Here is an 18,861-nt window from a genome sequence, read left to right on the forward strand (position 1 = left end):
GAGAGAGAGAGAGAATGAACGAGGGAGAGAGAGAGAGAGAGAGACAGAAAAGGAAAACAGAAACATTGAGAAAATAGTATGCAGACAAGACAAAGAAAAGTCTTTATAAATGGATGCATGCTATTATTGAAGCTATAGGTAACAACATATAACTTGTGTTTCTTGGAGTCATGTTATCTGTATTAACAAGCAGGTTGAGATGTCTGCAGGGTTAATGTAACAATTGTACAATTAATAGGCCTACATTTACGATATATAGGTCAAAGATATGTTATTTCACATCATGAGATGGCACAATTGATGGGAGAAATATGAGGAGGTTACCTGCAGTGGAATGTAGTAATGATCGTATGGAATATGCTATTTTGGAACAACTAGTACATGTATATAAACATGCCTGGAAAAAATGTTAAATTTCCCAGCAAGCTAGGCAGAATTTCCCTCCAGAATGACATAATTTCCCTCCAGCAGGAGATATTTCCCATATGTATTTCTTTATTTCCCCCTCCAAATCATGAAATTTCCCGGCAAGGAGATTCCTGAATTCATAAATTTTTTCAGGTCTGATATTATATACAGTTTATATAGAGAGGGTTTGTCTTATTGAAGTCTATGAGATACAACCATTTTTTTTTTTCATTTTAACACTTTCAAGGTGGATTTACAATTTGTTATTCCATGCCAACTCAACAAGAAATGTATACCATGCCTCATGGATTTCTTTCTTAGTTTGGGCATTGATATATCAATGAGAAATGAAAAACCTGAAAATTTGAGCCTCTTAACTCTTGTTTCGTTTTTGCAGTGTCAATTTGAAATTTCGGGGGTCAGCATGAAAAGTGTGTTGTCACTCGCGCGAAAGTCTAACTTTAAGAAGCCATTTTCTCCCAAACTATACCCCTAGAACAATCAAATGCTCTACTCGGGTTTTAGATTCAAATGTACTGAAATCAAATCTATATCTTACTTCCAAACAAAGTTATAGGGCCTCCAAATGGGAAAAATTTCATTTGTACTATACGAGGGGGTATCAAAAAGTTTTAGAAATCTAGAATACGGAAGTACAAATAACAAGAAACATATTGTAGCCATTTAAACATAATATAATGTAAAATCCCAATTAAATTCAGCAAGCATTTCATATAAATATAACATATTTGAGTGCAGTAAATGCAGCCTGCGGGGACACTGTCACATTAAAACAGACATTGTCTGTTATCTCAATATGCATCAAAATACATGTAAATGGATTAGCATTTCAGTTATCTTGCTAGTTGCTACCCAACATTGATTTAGAAGAGAAAAATACCTGATTTTGGATATGTTGATGGAGTTTGAAGTTCATACAGAAATGGAAGTGCTGGCTGTTTCTAAAGGGCCATTAGTCCAAAAAAGCGGGCTAGTGTTAGAGTTCGGATTACAGTCAGGACTTTAGGGTTAGATTAGGGCTTAGGTCATGGGTTAGGGTGAAGTTTAGGGACCGTTCACAAACACTTGTAAGGGGGGGCCTGATGCAAAAACATTTTTCGGGGGCCCCCTTTACAGACCTCGAAAATTTCAGGGCTCCCCTTTTTGTCATGAAAATTATCGGTCAACCCCATAGAAAAGCATATAAACTCAATTTTCCCATAAAAATTTGTGGCCATTTTTTTCAGGGGCACCGCTTAGGAGGGTCAAAAAAAATTCAGGGCCCCCCTTTTTGCATCAGGCCCCCCCTTACAAGTGTTTGTGAACGGTCCCTTAGGGCTAGGGTAAGGATTAGGATTTATTAAGTTATTGGGTTTTCATACTTATGACCCTTCGGACTATCGACCTGTCAACTCTTTTAACTCATCAATTTGTATGTTTACTACAAGATTTTTGTGTCCAAAATTTACCCAGATATAAATTGAAAAATTCTTGTGAACAAATCCAATATTTTGGGTTGATGTTACGTATCTCAATGACAGTTTCGTGCTAAGACTTAGCACTTTCTCAAATTGACTGACCAATTCCTGCACCTTGACGGCTGCTTCCGGTTGGAGCTGACGTTGGTGGCGCTGTTAGGAGTTGGTTGTAGATAGGCAAATTTTACCCAATTGTATGATTTTCAGCCCGTTTTTGGCATATTTTATTTTTAGCCCAATTTCATGCTGTTTTTCAGGATTTTCTATTACTTTCAGGATATAGCTTTGAATCACACCTTATTGTGTGTGTGTAAGACTTGTTTCAAGTCTATTTGGCAATATGAAGTAATAGTGCACCCTCTGGTGGGGGAACATCTGAATGCTTGATACATAATACTTGTGCTGTAAAACACTGTATTTTCATGGCAAATGTCTCACATGAAGATTGAAGAATCTTGCTGCTTTATAACAGCAAGATTTTGTTGTGATTTTAGGCTTTGATCTTGATTGCAAAATGATAAATTAAAAAATCAGCGATTGAATTGATCAGAATTTCCTGCCAAGTTTGTGAAATTAAAACGTCACAAAAATAAAGCCGTAATTGAGTATGTAAATAGAGGCTTTGTCAATGCAACACAATATGGTACTGACTACTAGCCAGGCAGATAATTCTTGGTTTGCTTTGTGCAAGTGTAATATTTTGTGTGTTTTATTGTGATTTGAATGTCTGCATTACTTGTTCATTTCAGTGTGATGACTTGCATTGTGACATTTAAAGCCTTCTTGATCAAACATTTATATAACAAAAATAATGCAGGGGTTAATTGATAATCAGTTGCATTCAGGGTAAATGATATTCACTTAGCGTTAAAAATTAAAACAAAGCTCTTTGAGTAGGTTTATATGAATCTGGTCAGTCAGTCAGTTCAACTGGAATTTATCGGGCAGCTGATTTGATTATTATAAGAGGCAGCTCATTGACCATTAAAGAGCTTGAAAGGGACACCAACTATACACACAAATACATGAAGAGCCGCACTAGCATGGCGTGCCCAGTGGGTAGCTTTGGGGGGCCCACCAACATCGTGTAACCTCCCTCCGGTCTCTTGATTACAATACTGTGTGCCACTGCTTGGTTTTATTGGATTAAATATCACAACTTTGTCGCATGCTTTCGACTAGGAATACTATGTCATTACCGGTATATGTTTCATAGTATTAGAAATTATATTATATTTTGGCTTAGCTGGTCAATTTCATTAAAAAACAGTATTAGGTAAAAAGGGAAAGGTTTAAAGCAGAAAATTAAGTTATAACTGTCATGAATGCCAATGCAATATTGTAAATTGTTATAATCCATTCATTTTCTAATGAACATTTAGAAACTGAACAATGGAAGGGAACAATGCCTTGTACTTTCTTATTGCAATGTGCTATCATCTATTTTTGTACCCCTATGTTCTTAGTACTTAATATTCAAAGCTTACATTCACTTGACTAAACCCAGCCTTAATTAATCGTCTGTAATGTGATATTGAGTGAACTTGAGTCTGGTTTTAATAGCTTGACATTGAGCTATATTTAGAGTTGTTTCTGATGCATGTATGTACATTTGTACTAAGCACATTTTGTTGTTTAGTGCATGAAAGACCCAGACAAATTGTGCTGGAGCATTAAAGGTGCACATCATTGTGATTTCTTTAGAAAACAAATTGTCAATTTCTTCTGTGGCGTGTGGAGTGGGTAACTACATTATTTTAGTAGTACACTTGAACTAAAAATAAACTCAAAACCTCTTCAAAATGTTTTGCATTTGCACTAAATTCACCAGTAAACTATTGAGAAAAACAATTGGGGCTACTGATGACTGCCATTGTTCAGAATATTTAAATTTTCATGAATTTAAGAAATTATTACTCTTGGCAAATATCTCTTTGCAAATTACAAGCGAGCTACATGTTTACATGTATCAATCAAGGTGCAGGTTTGTTCTTTTACCCCTAGCTGCATTTGTACAGATTTTTAGAATGAGAGTCAAAGAATTTTCAAACAGATGCTTTAATTTTATGCTATATAATATTCAAGTATTCATAATAGCATTTTATGAGTAAACACAACTGTTACAATAGTGAACAAATTTACTCTGTGATTATATGACATCACAGGTTCAGTAATTTGTGATTGCCCCCACCAGTTGGGAAGGGGGGTGGGAGTAATACAGTCTGGCTTCACTTGTTTCTAAATAATAATGTTTTGTTGTGTCAACTACACTCATTACTATTGTGTATCTTTTCTCTCTTCTTTTTTTCTCCAGTGCTGGTCCAAAAGATGACAACCTATATGAATGGGTATCAACTATTCTGGGACCCCCAGGCTCTGTGTATGAAGGTGGTGTGTTCTTCTTGGAAATCCATTTCTCGCCAGAGTATCCATTTAAACCTCCCAAGGTGAGTAGCAGGGCTTGCATAGATCTGAAGAACACATGCACATCATGTAGTGTGTTCCTATAGCCCCAGTAGAAACAGATCCGGTGAAGGGTGATGTGGGGTGATGTGAGTTAACCTCACCATCAACCACCTTTTTTGCGGTGGATAGTGGGTAATACCAGTGCTGTGGTACTCTCATCCCTGTGTAAAAAGTGAAGTCGTTTCATGGCAGTTTAATTGACACATCCGCACCCAGGCATCAGCAGCTGATTGACAGTTGCTAGGCATTTTCAGTACACATAGTAACGCTTAGCCTAAAATGCAGGGACTGTCTTTTGGAATTTGCAGGAGAGCATTAAATAGCTCTTCTGGAGCCTTCAAGGAGAGAGTGGTTAACTAAGGAAAGCTAAAGAGATAACACTCTCCTATATCAGATTTAAGGAGAGCAGTAGAGAGTGATTGCTCTCACTCTCCTCAAAAGGCAGTCCCTGAAAATGTACATACGTTAGCATGACAATGTTGTGCGCACTGTTTCAATAGTGAAATAGACTTATTCCGTATTTGGTCGACATTTTCAGTACACCAATTTCTCAAAGATGGCGGATGTCGATTGCTATTAATTCTGACCTTTTCCAGCAAAAATACAGCTTTATTTAGCCAAGTCAGCATGGGGTGATCGGTTACAATATTTCCTAGCATATTGAGCTAAACACCTCAGCTACTTGGTTTTTCACAGTATGATAGAAATGGAAAGAAATGACCAAATGTTCGTAATTTTTCGTCAGTTAGATTTTTTTACAGAACAAAAAATATCCACCACCTCTTCCACAGGTCAATCTCTTGCACAAGACATACCACCACAGGTATGATTGTGCATTGAGCTTGTGGCTTATCCTATAGTATATTATTACTCAAATCATCTTTGGTAATACGCAGTGAGTGATGAGTGACATTGCAAGTCACTTAAACTGTGATAACTTACTACTGTACAATACAGCGCCAGTGATAAGAATCTGGCCTTAAAGCAGCTGGAAAGTCCCAAAAAAGTTTTTCTCTCTTTATTCCTTCCTTCGTTCCTTTCCTTTTGCCAAAAAGTACGGTGGTGAGGGAGTGGAGGGAGTTAATATAATGATCATGTCTTATAGACTTTGTGTTGAGGTGTTTTGCAAAGTCAAATTGTGGCCCACTCAATATTTTTCAATGTGAGACCAGAATGTGAAACAATTAGTGTCTACAGACCCAAAACAATGGGGGTGGAGAGAGAACCAATTCTGGGGGGACCATAACAGAATTTGTTTACAGACCCAAGACATTCTTGTTGGAGGGAACCATGTAACAGAATTCCTACGGACCCAAAACAATTAGGGAGGGGCACAATACAAATTGTGTCTACAGGCCCTGAATAATTGGAGGGGGGCATAACAGAATTTATGTCAATAGACCCAAAACAAAACAATTCTGAAGGAACCATGACAGAATTTGTGTCCACAGACCCAAAATATTTCAGGGGGTGGTGCATAATTTTTAATTTTGTAGATTTAAGGGGTTCTTGTGGAATGCACAGTTTGAAAGGTAGCAGGAAGCCTGCTGAGATTTGTTTGGATAACATATAAATTTGCTACTATGTATTTATGAATTCATTTTTCAATCATTCAATCTAACTAATTACATGTATATTATATGAACAGTGCATTGTTGCCATAGAAGCATCATAATGTTAGAATAAGAAAGACAGGTTCCCCCTTACAGTGTCCCCCTCCCAACCCCAAGCAACCTTGTTTCTATTATAGAATGGCAAGACATCCCAGAGGCTGTCTCCTCCTTTAAACCTCCTCCCACAGTTATTTGCTGTTAATGTTATTGCTGTCTACTCCAAAAATAGGATTCCCCCTTCAGCAATGCATGCATGTAGTGTGATGGTTATATATTATGGAGAAAGATTTTCTACTCAGACAAATTTATTATCCATTATGACCTGAAAATGATGTGGGTGGAATTCAGGAACAAGATATGACTCAAATTCAAAATATAATGCAATCATTAATCAGTGCATTGAAATCATTGGAAAAAAAGATGGATATGTGATGGAGATGCATTAATTTCAAAACGGAAAAATATCAGTTGATTGCTTCAGATTTGTGTCTTTTTAATGATCATATTGTTTGGTAATCTATAAAAACCTCATTTATCGAGTTGTCTCGGCTAATGATACACCACAATACATGTAGAACATATTTGTGAAAACCCCACATGTACTGACTAATAATAACAAACACAATCATACTAGCCACATGATTGTGTTATAGCCATATATCTGTAGGCTGTGAAGATGTCCACCAAAGTGATTATACTGAGCACCTTGCATTACTGCAATTTCACCTTTACCCATCCTCTCGCCGTGATCCGGTCATTTCTATTGCGATGTAAATTCAGGGTAACAAAAATATTTAGGTCTTTTGGGGGAAAAATGTGTACCTTCAATATGAAAGGTCAAAAATTTCAAATGATCCTTGGCTTTTCCTCCCAGCTACATACACATTAAGTACATATCATTAGATTAATCAAGTTTACTTCAAGGACTGTTAAATATCAAAAATAAAAATAATATTAATGATTTGCCATGAAATTTGTATAAATCTCGAATTAAAAAAAAAAATCAAAATTATTTGATATCAGGACATTCCTTGTATCATGGAAGTATGTCTGATGTGCTCTCATGTCCCAGAAAAAATACTGTGCAAACGTTGCTATCCGAGCCCTTAAGGCAATTGTGAAAAATTAATAGTTAAAAAAAATATCAAATAGTATTTTTTTTCATAGATGATTTCACTGCTTTTAAATCTGTAATTGGTATTGAGCCAGCAGCAATCTTGATCATCACAAATCATGTATGGTTAGAGTTAGCTGGCCGGTCACTACGTTCATTCAATAATTACTCATTGGTGGTTGAATTTCACGCATGACAACACTTACATATGGGCAACAGACTCACACAGAATTGAATGTAGATTATAGCAAGCCAGCAGTAGCATAAAAGTATGCATGGGCAGACTTTATGCATCAATATAGGGAAAAATACATTCATTAATCCTAACAACCAGAGGGAATTTTTGCTATCAGAAAGGAGAGAAGAAACAAGAAAGGAGAGAAGATGAACAAAGAAGTCACTTGGTCCATAGACTGTAAAAAGAAATCTTTTTACAGTCTATGCTTGGTCCCTCCAATCGGTATGTTCCACAAACTGTGACATGCTCCTGAAAACATCACCTTCAGCCTAAACTGATTACTACCGACTATATTGCCATGGCTGTCTGTGACTAGAGCTAATCTTGTTCACTGACAGGTTGGTGAAGTTCTAAAGTCCGGTTCTTACTCCACATCGAAGTGCGATTCGATGCTGCGATGCTGTAAAAACTGAAATCTTAGCCCGGTTTTTACGAGCCCGGTTTTTACAAGCTCGGCGGTAAATATTCTCATCACAGTGGAAATTTCGGTCCGCGATGGAGTTGGATTTTGTTCAATTTTATAGCATTGCGCTGCGATATCGCAGCCGTGCATGCTTGGCTGCTGGAAAATCAAGGTCGGCAGAATGACCATAAAAGGAGATGCAGACCCCACATGCTTTTAAAACCTCACAGCATCACGCGATGAAATTTAAATGTACATTTTAATTTCATCGCGCGATCGGACTTAAAGGTCTACTCTCAGATATTCTAACAAATTAATAGGAAAAATTTAGATACAGAGAACATTTTTCCTCTGAACAAGCCAACAACATTGCATGACCCTGCTAAAGGACCTTGTCAGGATATATTATCACACCAAAGCATGAACCCTGATTTAATGTATGCACCTTTAAAGTGAATCCATCAGACTCGATGAGTGGAAGCCAAACTAGTGCTAGTCCACATGCAGGCAGGCAGTGACTTCCGTAGTAAGAGGAAGCTGCATGCGTAAATAGCCATCATTAATTCCCAATCATTATGATCAATGACCAACAAAATGATGAGGTGATAAGATACATAATAATATATTGATATGAATGCTGATATAATAGGCATGATATTAGAAGCTCATGAATGTGAATTGATGAAGAGGGTTTAAGTGAAGCAATGGTCAATTACACCCCTTTGGTCAGTTGTATACAGGAGAAACAGCACAGAAATTAAAGTGGAGCATCAAAATATTCAATATAATTTAATGGTAGATCTGTCAATTATGACAATAATTAATAGTGGTATTTAAAAGGCTGGGGGTAAGGCAGCCTGTAAATTAAGAATCAAAATTACAAGTGTCCATTTTTTTATGCGTAACAAAATTTACTTTCATTACTTTCTCTTGGTACATTCACATACTACATACAAGTGTATGGCATAAAAATGCTACTCAACTCCAAAATTGTGTAGCAAATTGATAAAACTGTGTAGTATATTGCTACACGATACCAGCTATTTCCAACGCTGCAAGTGTCAATGTCAAATGAAGAAGAGCAGCTATCCATCATATCATTTCAATATACCACAAAGCCAAAACATGCTTGAAGCTGGACAGAATGCAAACATGATTAAATTTGATGAACATGTCCAGTCTGTGTATAGTATAGGAGCATGAGCAGCAAATATTTACAGTATCACTTACAACATCATGTTATTTTCAGGGATACAGAATATTTGTGTCCACATTACCTTCACAGTGACATTTGAAAACATAAATTTATCTTGTTCTTATTCTAGTGATTTCTTTTTAAGTCACATGCAATGTATTAAATTATTTGAATCTGATTTTCTTGTCCAGATGCTGACTACATTTAAAAAAATTGGCATTATTTTGATGATGATATTGCACTGTTGTTGATTTATAATGTGGGGGAGATTAAATACTCCTGTTAGTTATTTATTTATTTAATCTAAAGCCATTAGTTTTCTGTGAACTCTACTTTTGAAATTCTGTTAGGTCAATATGTCAGTATTAGTATTTTTTCTGTTTTTTGTCCATTTTACCATGTTTAGACCCATTTTTCAATTTTTTTTCTTTGCAGTTTTATTCACTTTTTTATTTCAATTATATAAAATCCTGTTTCCCTTTTTCTACCTCCATTTGTGAAATTGGTCAGTTTTCTGTATCACAGAAAACTTACGGAGCCCTCTAATTTACTCTTGTATTGTTTTTATTTTGTTATTAATCTTGAAACATTCAAGACATCTACAGTCATACCAACAGTCTAACTAAATGATGCCTTGAATAGAGTAGCTCTAGAGATGTTATTGCTAAACACTTAACCATGTTAAATGTGTCTGTTCATTTTCTTGTGATTTGCAGGTGACATTCAAGACACGTATCTACCATTGTAACATCAACAGCCAAGGTGTAATCTGCTTGGACATACTCAAAGATAACTGGAGTCCTGCCCTTACCATCTCTAAGGTTCTACTTTCCATCTGTTCACTTTTATCAGACTGCAATCCACGTAAGTTTAACACATCTTAACCTAAATGTGTTCAAGTTCTTTTACATGCATAAAATCAACTGGTTTCATTTCACCTTCCGCAGCACAAATTAACATACATTGACAACTACATGGTTTAAGGTGATGGAGAAATGTCAATTTGTTTTTGAAATATGAATCGATGATCAGATAATGTAAAAAATGTTAGCGTTTCCAATTGATCAGCGCTTCTGTTGGAACACCATTATGAAATGTACTAAATATGGACAGAAATCAATAGTATGCTCAAGGGGGATCTGTACAGCTCTTGAGAAATTTCTTTTAAAAATTTTGTAAAGAATTTATAAAATTTCCTGTCATAAAAAATATATACATAGATGCTATTTAAGGGTAAGGTTATTATTTATAAGGTGGTATCCAACTTCAGAAGCTCCATGGGTGTCATACTTTTGAAATTGGGCCATGCAGTGCTATAGGTGGCGAGTTCAGAAGGCAATTTAGTGCACACAACATTTACTGTAAACATAATTGATTGAGAATCTATAATACCAATAATGCTTGGGAAAAGGCTGTTGTGCCAGAGTATCAAAATAAATATCAAATACATTAGATGTAGTTAACAGCAAATTGAATGTAACTGACTGTTATATAGCTAATTATGTCAGCAGCTCTATTTTATTGCAAAGTGATTTACATGTACTATTAATGTGGAGCACCGTACTTTACTGATCAATATGTGATTTAAGCACATTTATGTATATATTCATGTATCATTTCTCAGCATAGACTGGTTCTTAGAAAAATTAATTATTGACTTTTTTAATGAGGCACCCTCTCATTTTGAGCACTTAAAGTGATAAAATGTGCTGTGCAAAATATTATCACTTTTGTAAGAGGGCACTTCTGGACTTCAAACATTTGCATGAAGTCAATGGGGATTTTTCCACTGAGTGATGTTCTATTTTCATCATCTTGCCAGAAACTCAGTATTCAGGTAGATTTAAAGGCTTTTAAAGACAGGTATGAAAGAAAAATTAAATTAAACTCAAATTCCAGAGAGAGGAAATTTTACAGAAATTACTTCAACTGCGTCATATCGGTACATGGAATAGCCACTTAAGAGTAAGTGAAAGTATCCATAATGGTTGCACTCCCTCTGCAAGTATTTTGATTTTTTTTTTCATTTTAAAGACAATCTTGAACTTGATTATTTGTAAATAATTAAATACCAATTGAAAGAGTCATGAGGCAGTCAATGATTCTGTTGATAAAAACAGGAAATATTTCACCTAAAAAAAGTGATCAAATTTTGCGTTGGGTATTTTACCAAAATGCACAAATTGAGAGGGTTAAAAAAAAAAGAAAAATGTTCTCGGAATCGGCCTACTTGGCGTACTGCATCAAATAATGTGCTCACAACATGATAAATGATATCAAGAAGTGTGAAGCCAGACTTTAAACTCTACTTGCTCATGTTCAGCGTGAAAGAATAAATGATGTCAATATTGTGCATACTATATTCAACCTAATATGGTTCCGTTCAGCCTAAGGTACTTTAACTTAGTCAATCATTTACAGGGGGTGCTTATTGAAATCATGAAATGAGAGTTATTTGGGAATTTACATGAATAAACATTCAAAATGCAGTGTATCTGAAGTCAAAATTAACATTGTCTGACTGGTTTAGGAGGAATAGATAGTTTCCATTTTTTTGATAAGGAAGCAATTCGAAATTAGAAAATTCTGTATCAGCACTTATTAGGGTAGGGTGCTAATTATGTAGAATATATGATACACACTGCCTCACACTTCAAATGTGCAATGTTTAGGCATAAATTGTAGAGTGAATTCTTTAAAATTTGATTATTGCATTCCAACAAAACAACACAACAACAATCTTTTATTTAAGCAGTAATTTTGTGGAATTATTGAAACATTTATATGGAGGTAACCTGTATTTACTGATGCACATATTAATGGGAAGACATATTGCTATCACAGAGATTAATTGATGTGTGTGAATGTAAGATGTAAACTAGAGACTACATGTATCAATGATACCTGCAGATACATGCAGCGCAGGGAGTGTACTATTACTACTAAAGTGAACCTTTTGTAAATTTTTACTTCAAGAAAGGGGTAATTTCAAAGGGCCAATTTCAATGTTTGCTCCCCCAAAAAGTGGACATTTAGTGAATTTTTCAATTATATTAGTGATTTCAGTCATGAAATTTGCAATCATTTTAGTTTTGAAATATGACTGACTAATGACTAGGTATGAAGTTTTCATCGTTTGTAGCACATAATAGCTGTGCTTTGATCTATAAACACAAACTCATCATGTTTACACAGAACAAGATTGCAGAAAACATTGGTTGTCTTTTTGAGTTATAATTGCTCTCATGTTTGGCACTGTGTAGAGATTATTGACAACCGATCTTGTTAGTTGTTATTTCATTGTATTTAATAGCAACAGCTTGTAAATGCTGTGGGTTCTCAACAGTTTGATGTTTGGCCAAATTGTAATAATGAAATAATCTTGTGGGCCATAACTATTGTGAGCATGAAGCGTGAACCTTAATGCCTTAAATGTTTCGCATAATGTCATATGTGGAATGTCAAGTGCAGTTGTTTTATTGTCAGCATACTGTAACAGATACAGTGGGGAAATTAAATTTTTTGTCCTCATCAATAGCCAAATCAATTTTCTTGATGTTGCACAAATAATTATTAAAGCCAAGTTGATTTATTTCCAGGATCTGTGCTGTAATTGAATATACCCGCATTGGCATTACCCAGATTTGCCGAACACTTTTTTGTTTTTATATTTATGAATATTGCACGGGGGTATGAGGAACAAGCGGTTTGTGTGTCTAGCATTTAATTTGCTAGTGACGAGAAGATTGCCACAGTTGATACACAAATAACTAATGATAGCCCTGTATTGCACCACTTGCCATATCAGTTATCACAAATCAGTTATTCTTTATCATGTGATATCACTACTCATAACATTGCTATCACTAGGGCTTAACCAAAAGCGTATTTCCTCCATCTCTAGATCTATACTGTCATTTTATAAATGGAAGAAAGCTGCCCAGAAGTGAAGCAGAAGAAATGAGCACAATTCTCTCATAGAATTATATGGGTCATTTCATAGAAAGTATGGGGCATGCAGGGACATTTCAAATACTATACAGTGGGTCACTTGAAATGTTGGCAGAGGATTGGGGTTCAAGTTATAGCTTACATACCTGCATACTTGTGATTTGACACACAGATTGTGATGATATTTTTGTCCTTTGGGTATAGGTCTCAATTTGTTCTACGCACCTGATATTAATGGCAGACTTAAATGTATTTGGCCATTCAATTTAAAATCCACACTACCCCTGTGGAAGATTTACCTAAAAGTCTTCAGCAGAGGGAGTTTTGAATACAATAGACAATTGGGTAGCTTCATGGAACTCTTACTTCCATGGTAGCTTCCATTTGAATATACTCATACCAGTTGTAGAAGATATAGGATCATAGGTAAAGCCATATGGATTTCAAAATGATTAACCCTGACCGATTACATTTGAAACTGAATAGCCCCCCGGTGGGGTCACTCAACTTGCAATACTGACCGCACGATCGTCACCAAAATCAAGGAAAAAGGGGTCATTTTTAGGGCATGTCCATGGACAAAATTGTCCGTGAAATTGGAAAAATAGGGTGTTTTATTGCACAAATGTCTGCGAAATTGAAAAGGGGTTCTTATTATTTTCTCCTGATCCCGTGGCCAGATAAAAAAAATCACAGGAATAAATTTGGTTTCCTACTTTGTACTCATCCTGTGATCAATATTGTTCTCGGTTCTGATTTATATTTATTTCTGCTAAATAAAGATCTTGAAATAATTTCTAACTGGTTTAAATTAAACAAGCTGTCATTAAGGGCTGGGGTATGAGCGTTTGGACAGTATTTATTTTGGGACATCAGAGCACATCAGACATATCGAATTGCATTCTGAATACGAAGAATGTCATTCTGATATCAAATAATTTTGATTTTTGAAATTAGCAATTTAATACACATTTTATGGCAAATCATTAAAATTGATATTTTGATATTTAACAGTACTTGAAGTAAACTTTATAAATCTGATGATTTATACTTAAAGTGTATATAGGTGGGATGAAAAGCCGACGATCAATTGAAAATTTTGACCTTTCGTATTGAAGATATGGATTTTTTTTCCCAAAACACCAAAACAAATTAGGTCTTTTTGGGAAAAAAATCCATATCTTCAATATGAAAGGTCAAAAATTTCAATTGACCGTCGGCTTTTCCTTCCTGCTACATACACTTTAAGAATATATCATTAGATTTATATAATTTATGAGGACTGTTATATATCAAAAATTTGAAAAATATCAATTTTTATAATTTGTCATAAAATTTGTATTATATTGTGATTTTCAAAAATGAAAATTATTTGATATCAGAAAGACATGCCGTATTCAGAATGCAATTCGATAGGTCGAGGTGCTCTCATATCCCATAATAAATACTGTCGAAACGCAATAAACGCTCATTTTAGATCCCTTAAATGTAAATAAAACTAATTACATGATATTTAAAAGTAAATATAGTCGGAATCCCAACATTGACATTAAAGTTAAGATTGATAATAAACAATTAGGTCAAGTTAATACTACTAAATTCTTAGGGATCCTAATTGATGATAATTTAAGTTGGAAGTCCCACACCACTCACGTCTGTAATATCATCTCTAAATATAATGGCATCATCAGAAAAGTTAAGCAATTTCTTCCAATTGAGTCCTTGCCAACCTTATACAACTCGTTGGTTTATCCTTACTTAAACTATTGCGCAATTATCTGGGCTGATAATAATAATTCACACCGTGACTCTGTTCTCCTGTTGCAAAGAAGCTCGTCAGAACCTGCACTAACTCACTCTGGTTAGCACATTCTGACCCACTTTTTCAACACTTAAAACATTAAAAATTCATGATTTGTACATTCTTCAAATTGTAATTTTTATGTATCAATTTTATCATTGTCTCTTTCCCAACGACCTACTTGATCAAAATTATTTTACTATCAACAGGGAAGTGCATAACTACAACACTCGTCATGCAGGTGATATCCATATTGAGCAAACCAACACGTGCCTTGCATATAACACCATCAGAATCCAAGGTGCATTACTTTGGAATAATTTACCACCAATCCTGAAAAGCGCACCTTCGGTAGCTGTTTTTAAACAACACATGAAAAAACATCTCCTTGGAAAATATTTGCCAAGTGAATCGTAATTACATTCATGTTTCATTACTACTTTAAAACGGTCTCTCATTTCTTGCTATCAGGTCAGCTTTATGTCGGCACCCTAATTTTTTGGTACATTATTTAGTTTACCATCAGTTTTATATTTTCCAATTATGTATCATTTCACTCCAAATTGTGTGCCCAGTGCATGGACAGCCTTGTGGCCATAACTGCTTGCTTTCACTATCTCGTCCATAGGCACTCAGTGCACGATTTTGAGTGAAAATTGTATAGCGTATTTTATTTTTTGGTTAAATGTTGTATGTTGTAACTTTAGGCCGAGGGCACTGCACCTCACGCTCTGCGTTTAGCAGTGTCCTCATCCATCTCATTGACGTTTTTCATAAAAATAGTTGCTTTTTCCATTATATTATTGTATATAAAATACATCATTATTGTATCTCATTGTATCATAATTATATTGTTGTATAATGAATGGATGAAAAATAAATTGATTGATTGATTGATTGATTGATATATGCAAGGGGTACTACTTGAATTCTGTGATGTCCTTGTTAATTACTGAAAAACAAACATTCATAGGCCTAAAAATCCCTTCCTTGAAATGTTGAAATAGGGTCAAAATTGCAAATGTGTCCTCGGAATCTAAAAAATAGGGGTGTTTCAGAGTACCATTTTGTCCTTGTTTTGGAGTAAAAAAGGGGGTAAAATTTCATGATTTGTCCTTGAAATCGACTGCAAATGGGGGTAATTTGTACTTATGGTAACGGTCCTATGCGTCCCCCCTGCCAGGGAGTGACCCCACCCGGAATAGCCCATTACAAACATTGACTCCGTTTTTGGACAATTTTACCTTTCAGAATGTTGTATATTGGGTTAGTTTCCCTTTCAGCAGTGTTTTAAGGTATTAAATAATTGTGGTAAAACATGGTCATGAGCTGGTAAAAACATATTATTGAAAACATATTATTTACATAGTGGGGAGAAAATTGTTAGTCATGAAGTACGCCAAGTGCTATGAATTAATGCTAATATTTAACATGTTTTGACATTGTTGGATTACCTAAGAAACCACACAAACAAGAAGATATGTATGTACTGTAAAAGTGCAATTTTTCATGGTACATTAATTTTCGCACTCAATGCAACTATCAATCATGAAAATAACAACATGTGAATTATTTCTTTCTATATAAACTCAAAATTGTAAATTTAAAAACAAGCCAAGTGGTTGGAAATTGGTAAAGTTAAAAAATTTACACACACAAAAATAATGACTTTATCAGTTACTCTGTTGGGATTGTAATGAAGTTTTCATACAAATGTATAATAAATCCAGACAGAGGTGTGATTTGAATGTTTGTAACCTGTCATGCTATGCCTATATAGATAAGGTCACATCAATCTTTATCAACAAAAGGAAGGGACTGGTCTATCGATATGATTGAGAACTGCATATTCAAACCACTATAGTATACTGTTCAATAGCCGTGTAATGTGGCGGGAGTTTTAAAAGCACAGGTCCTGAACAAAACATGATGGGCCTAACAGTGGGCATTGCTGATAAACTGCTTGGTAATGATGTTACATGTCAAGTCATTTATACGTGCCAGATACACATGTGCCGATGTCACGGTATTTCTGAAGGCGGACCGAAATAACATGGAAGTTGTGAATAAATTGTTTTTGAATTGTGCTGGGTCATAGTTTACCTGTCTGAACCATAAGTGAATCAAAGTGTGGCTATACATGTAGTAACACCATATTTGTTCCATTAACTGCCGAAGTGCCCATGCCCTATAAGTGCCAACCCAGTGACTTTACAACAAGCAAACTGATATTAGTTTATTAATTGTCCACGCAAATCTGAATCATGGTCTGAAACATAAGACACACTGATGGTGATAGATGAATATTTTGGGCCTATTTTACGTCTTGTTACGTCTTGTTGGCCTAAACAATGTAAAAAACAAACACCCACCCAAAATGATTTCATTAAGTGCCCTGGGTGGTTAATGGAACAAGTACGGTACATGAAGTACATTCCATGAGTTAAGATTTTACATTAAAATGAATTCTTTTTCTCTCTTTTTTTCTTGCTTGCAGAGGATCCATTGGTAGGAAGCATAGCCACACAGTATATAACCAACCGTCAGGATCATGATAGAATAGCAGCTCAATGGACCAGTCGATTAGCCACATGATGCCAGCCCCTTAGTTACGCCTACTCTTAGGTGTAGCGCCTCCTTCTCCTCATATATACTTCACTTTTGTACAGTCTCTATTTGCACACTTCAAGAAAAAAAAGGAAAAATAGACTCTAAAGAAGGGGCATTTCTCATCCTCATTGGCACTGCAATTTGTGTTAGTCAAGCGAAAATAAGGCAAAGTCTGTCACACACACACTTGCACAAACTTGTATGTAACAGGGTGAGCTCCTGCAACATGTTTTAACAGTGAATAGGGTTATATTAAATGTAACAGTAAGATTGATTTATCTGTGTGCATATAAATATATATATAAATATATTCTATGATATCGTATCTAGTTGTAGATTCTACATTTCTTCATGTCAGTGCGTGTGTGGTTGTGTCATGTTGTCAATTGGGGAGCGTCAATGAAAATACCGGTAAATTGCATGTGCTCCACTGATGCTCGGCAATGTAAATGTGCACAAAATGATGATATTCTTGCCTGCCCGTCTGCCTGGCTATATATATCTTAACTATCGGAGATATTTGGCATGCATGGGAAATAAGTAGGTGAACACTCAGCGGCGCAGCAATGTGTACACAGAGCGGCAGCATTATTGAGCAGTTTATGGTGAATAAATGCTTGCAATGTATAAAATGATATTTCCCAGAGATTTTGTCTTTCGTGGAAACTAACTTTTGAAAAGGGCATGAAGGATAGATTTATAAGCTCCTGTTTGGGTAATAACCTGTTTAAGATTATTGAGACATTTTAATCTGGAACCAGTATTTTTCTGTTATATGTTCCAATTGAATAAAAGATTGTCACAATTAGTAAATGATCAATTCTAATTTTCTGTCCAGAATCAAGAGTTAGTAACATATACTAGACTTCATTTGCCCATAAATTTGGTCTCCTATGAAAGGTCAATCAAATCTGGACATAAACATGCTTATAATGTGGATTACCTTTCTGAGCCCAGGGATTGTATCTCTGCTTACATATATGACATCAATATAATACAGCCAGCCAGCGTGAATAGGTGATCTTGTTGACATTTGTGTTAACTCATCAATACATCTAGAGAGCAGACTGTTTTGATGATGCTCAAGTGCTTTAAATTGGGGTAATTAAGCTAAAAGAGTATCTCAAATTGGCGATAGATAGATCTGAGATTTTCATCTCAGAGATAGATAAATGTTGAACCAATATTGCCGTATAAACACACCACATGTACAATTGGGCAACTAGCCTCCATAAGTAGCACTGTCTTCTGTGTGTGTAACATTTTGCAGTCAATTTTTGCTTCAAAACACTAATGTTGAAGGTGTTTATTGGGCTACTTCACACGCTGGTCGTCATATTGTGTCGTCGCATGAATATGTCAAGACGTGCAATTGATATGCACACAACTAGAATGTACAAGGAGGAACAAGATCTACACAGGTACGATAAATGGATGATAATTTTGAGTGACTCCTGCATAAGTGATTGACATTTCACCAAGAAGGAGAGTGATACTCAAAAGCTGAGAGCAAAGTGTTTGGTGGCGCTGATGAACAACTGATTTGACTTTATGTGCCAATTGTTGACCTAAGAATTAAGGCAG

The 18,861-nt window shown here is 35.4% G+C and overlaps 1 protein-coding gene across 1 annotated transcript in view; it reads left to right on the top strand.

Annotated features, from left to right (window-relative positions):
• The window catches only part of LOC140155666 (ubiquitin-conjugating enzyme E2 E1-like), an 83,717-nt gene extending 65,727 nt beyond the window's left edge, over positions 1-17,990 (top strand). The window contains exons 4-6 of the mRNA XM_072178591.1: positions 4,201-4,333; positions 9,632-9,779; positions 17,165-17,990. Of these exons, the coding sequence (XP_072034692.1) occupies positions 4,201-4,333; positions 9,632-9,779; positions 17,165-17,262 (379 nt within the window). The 3' untranslated portion in view covers positions 17,263-17,990. The remainder of the gene's footprint in view (positions 1-4,200; positions 4,334-9,631; positions 9,780-17,164) is intronic.
• The last annotated feature ends 871 nt before the right edge of the window (positions 17,991-18,861 follow it).

This window comes from Amphiura filiformis, chromosome 6 (assembly GCF_039555335.1).
Source record: "Amphiura filiformis chromosome 6, Afil_fr2py, whole genome shotgun sequence".
Taxonomy (NCBI): domain Eukaryota; kingdom Metazoa; phylum Echinodermata; class Ophiuroidea; order Amphilepidida; family Amphiuridae; genus Amphiura; species Amphiura filiformis.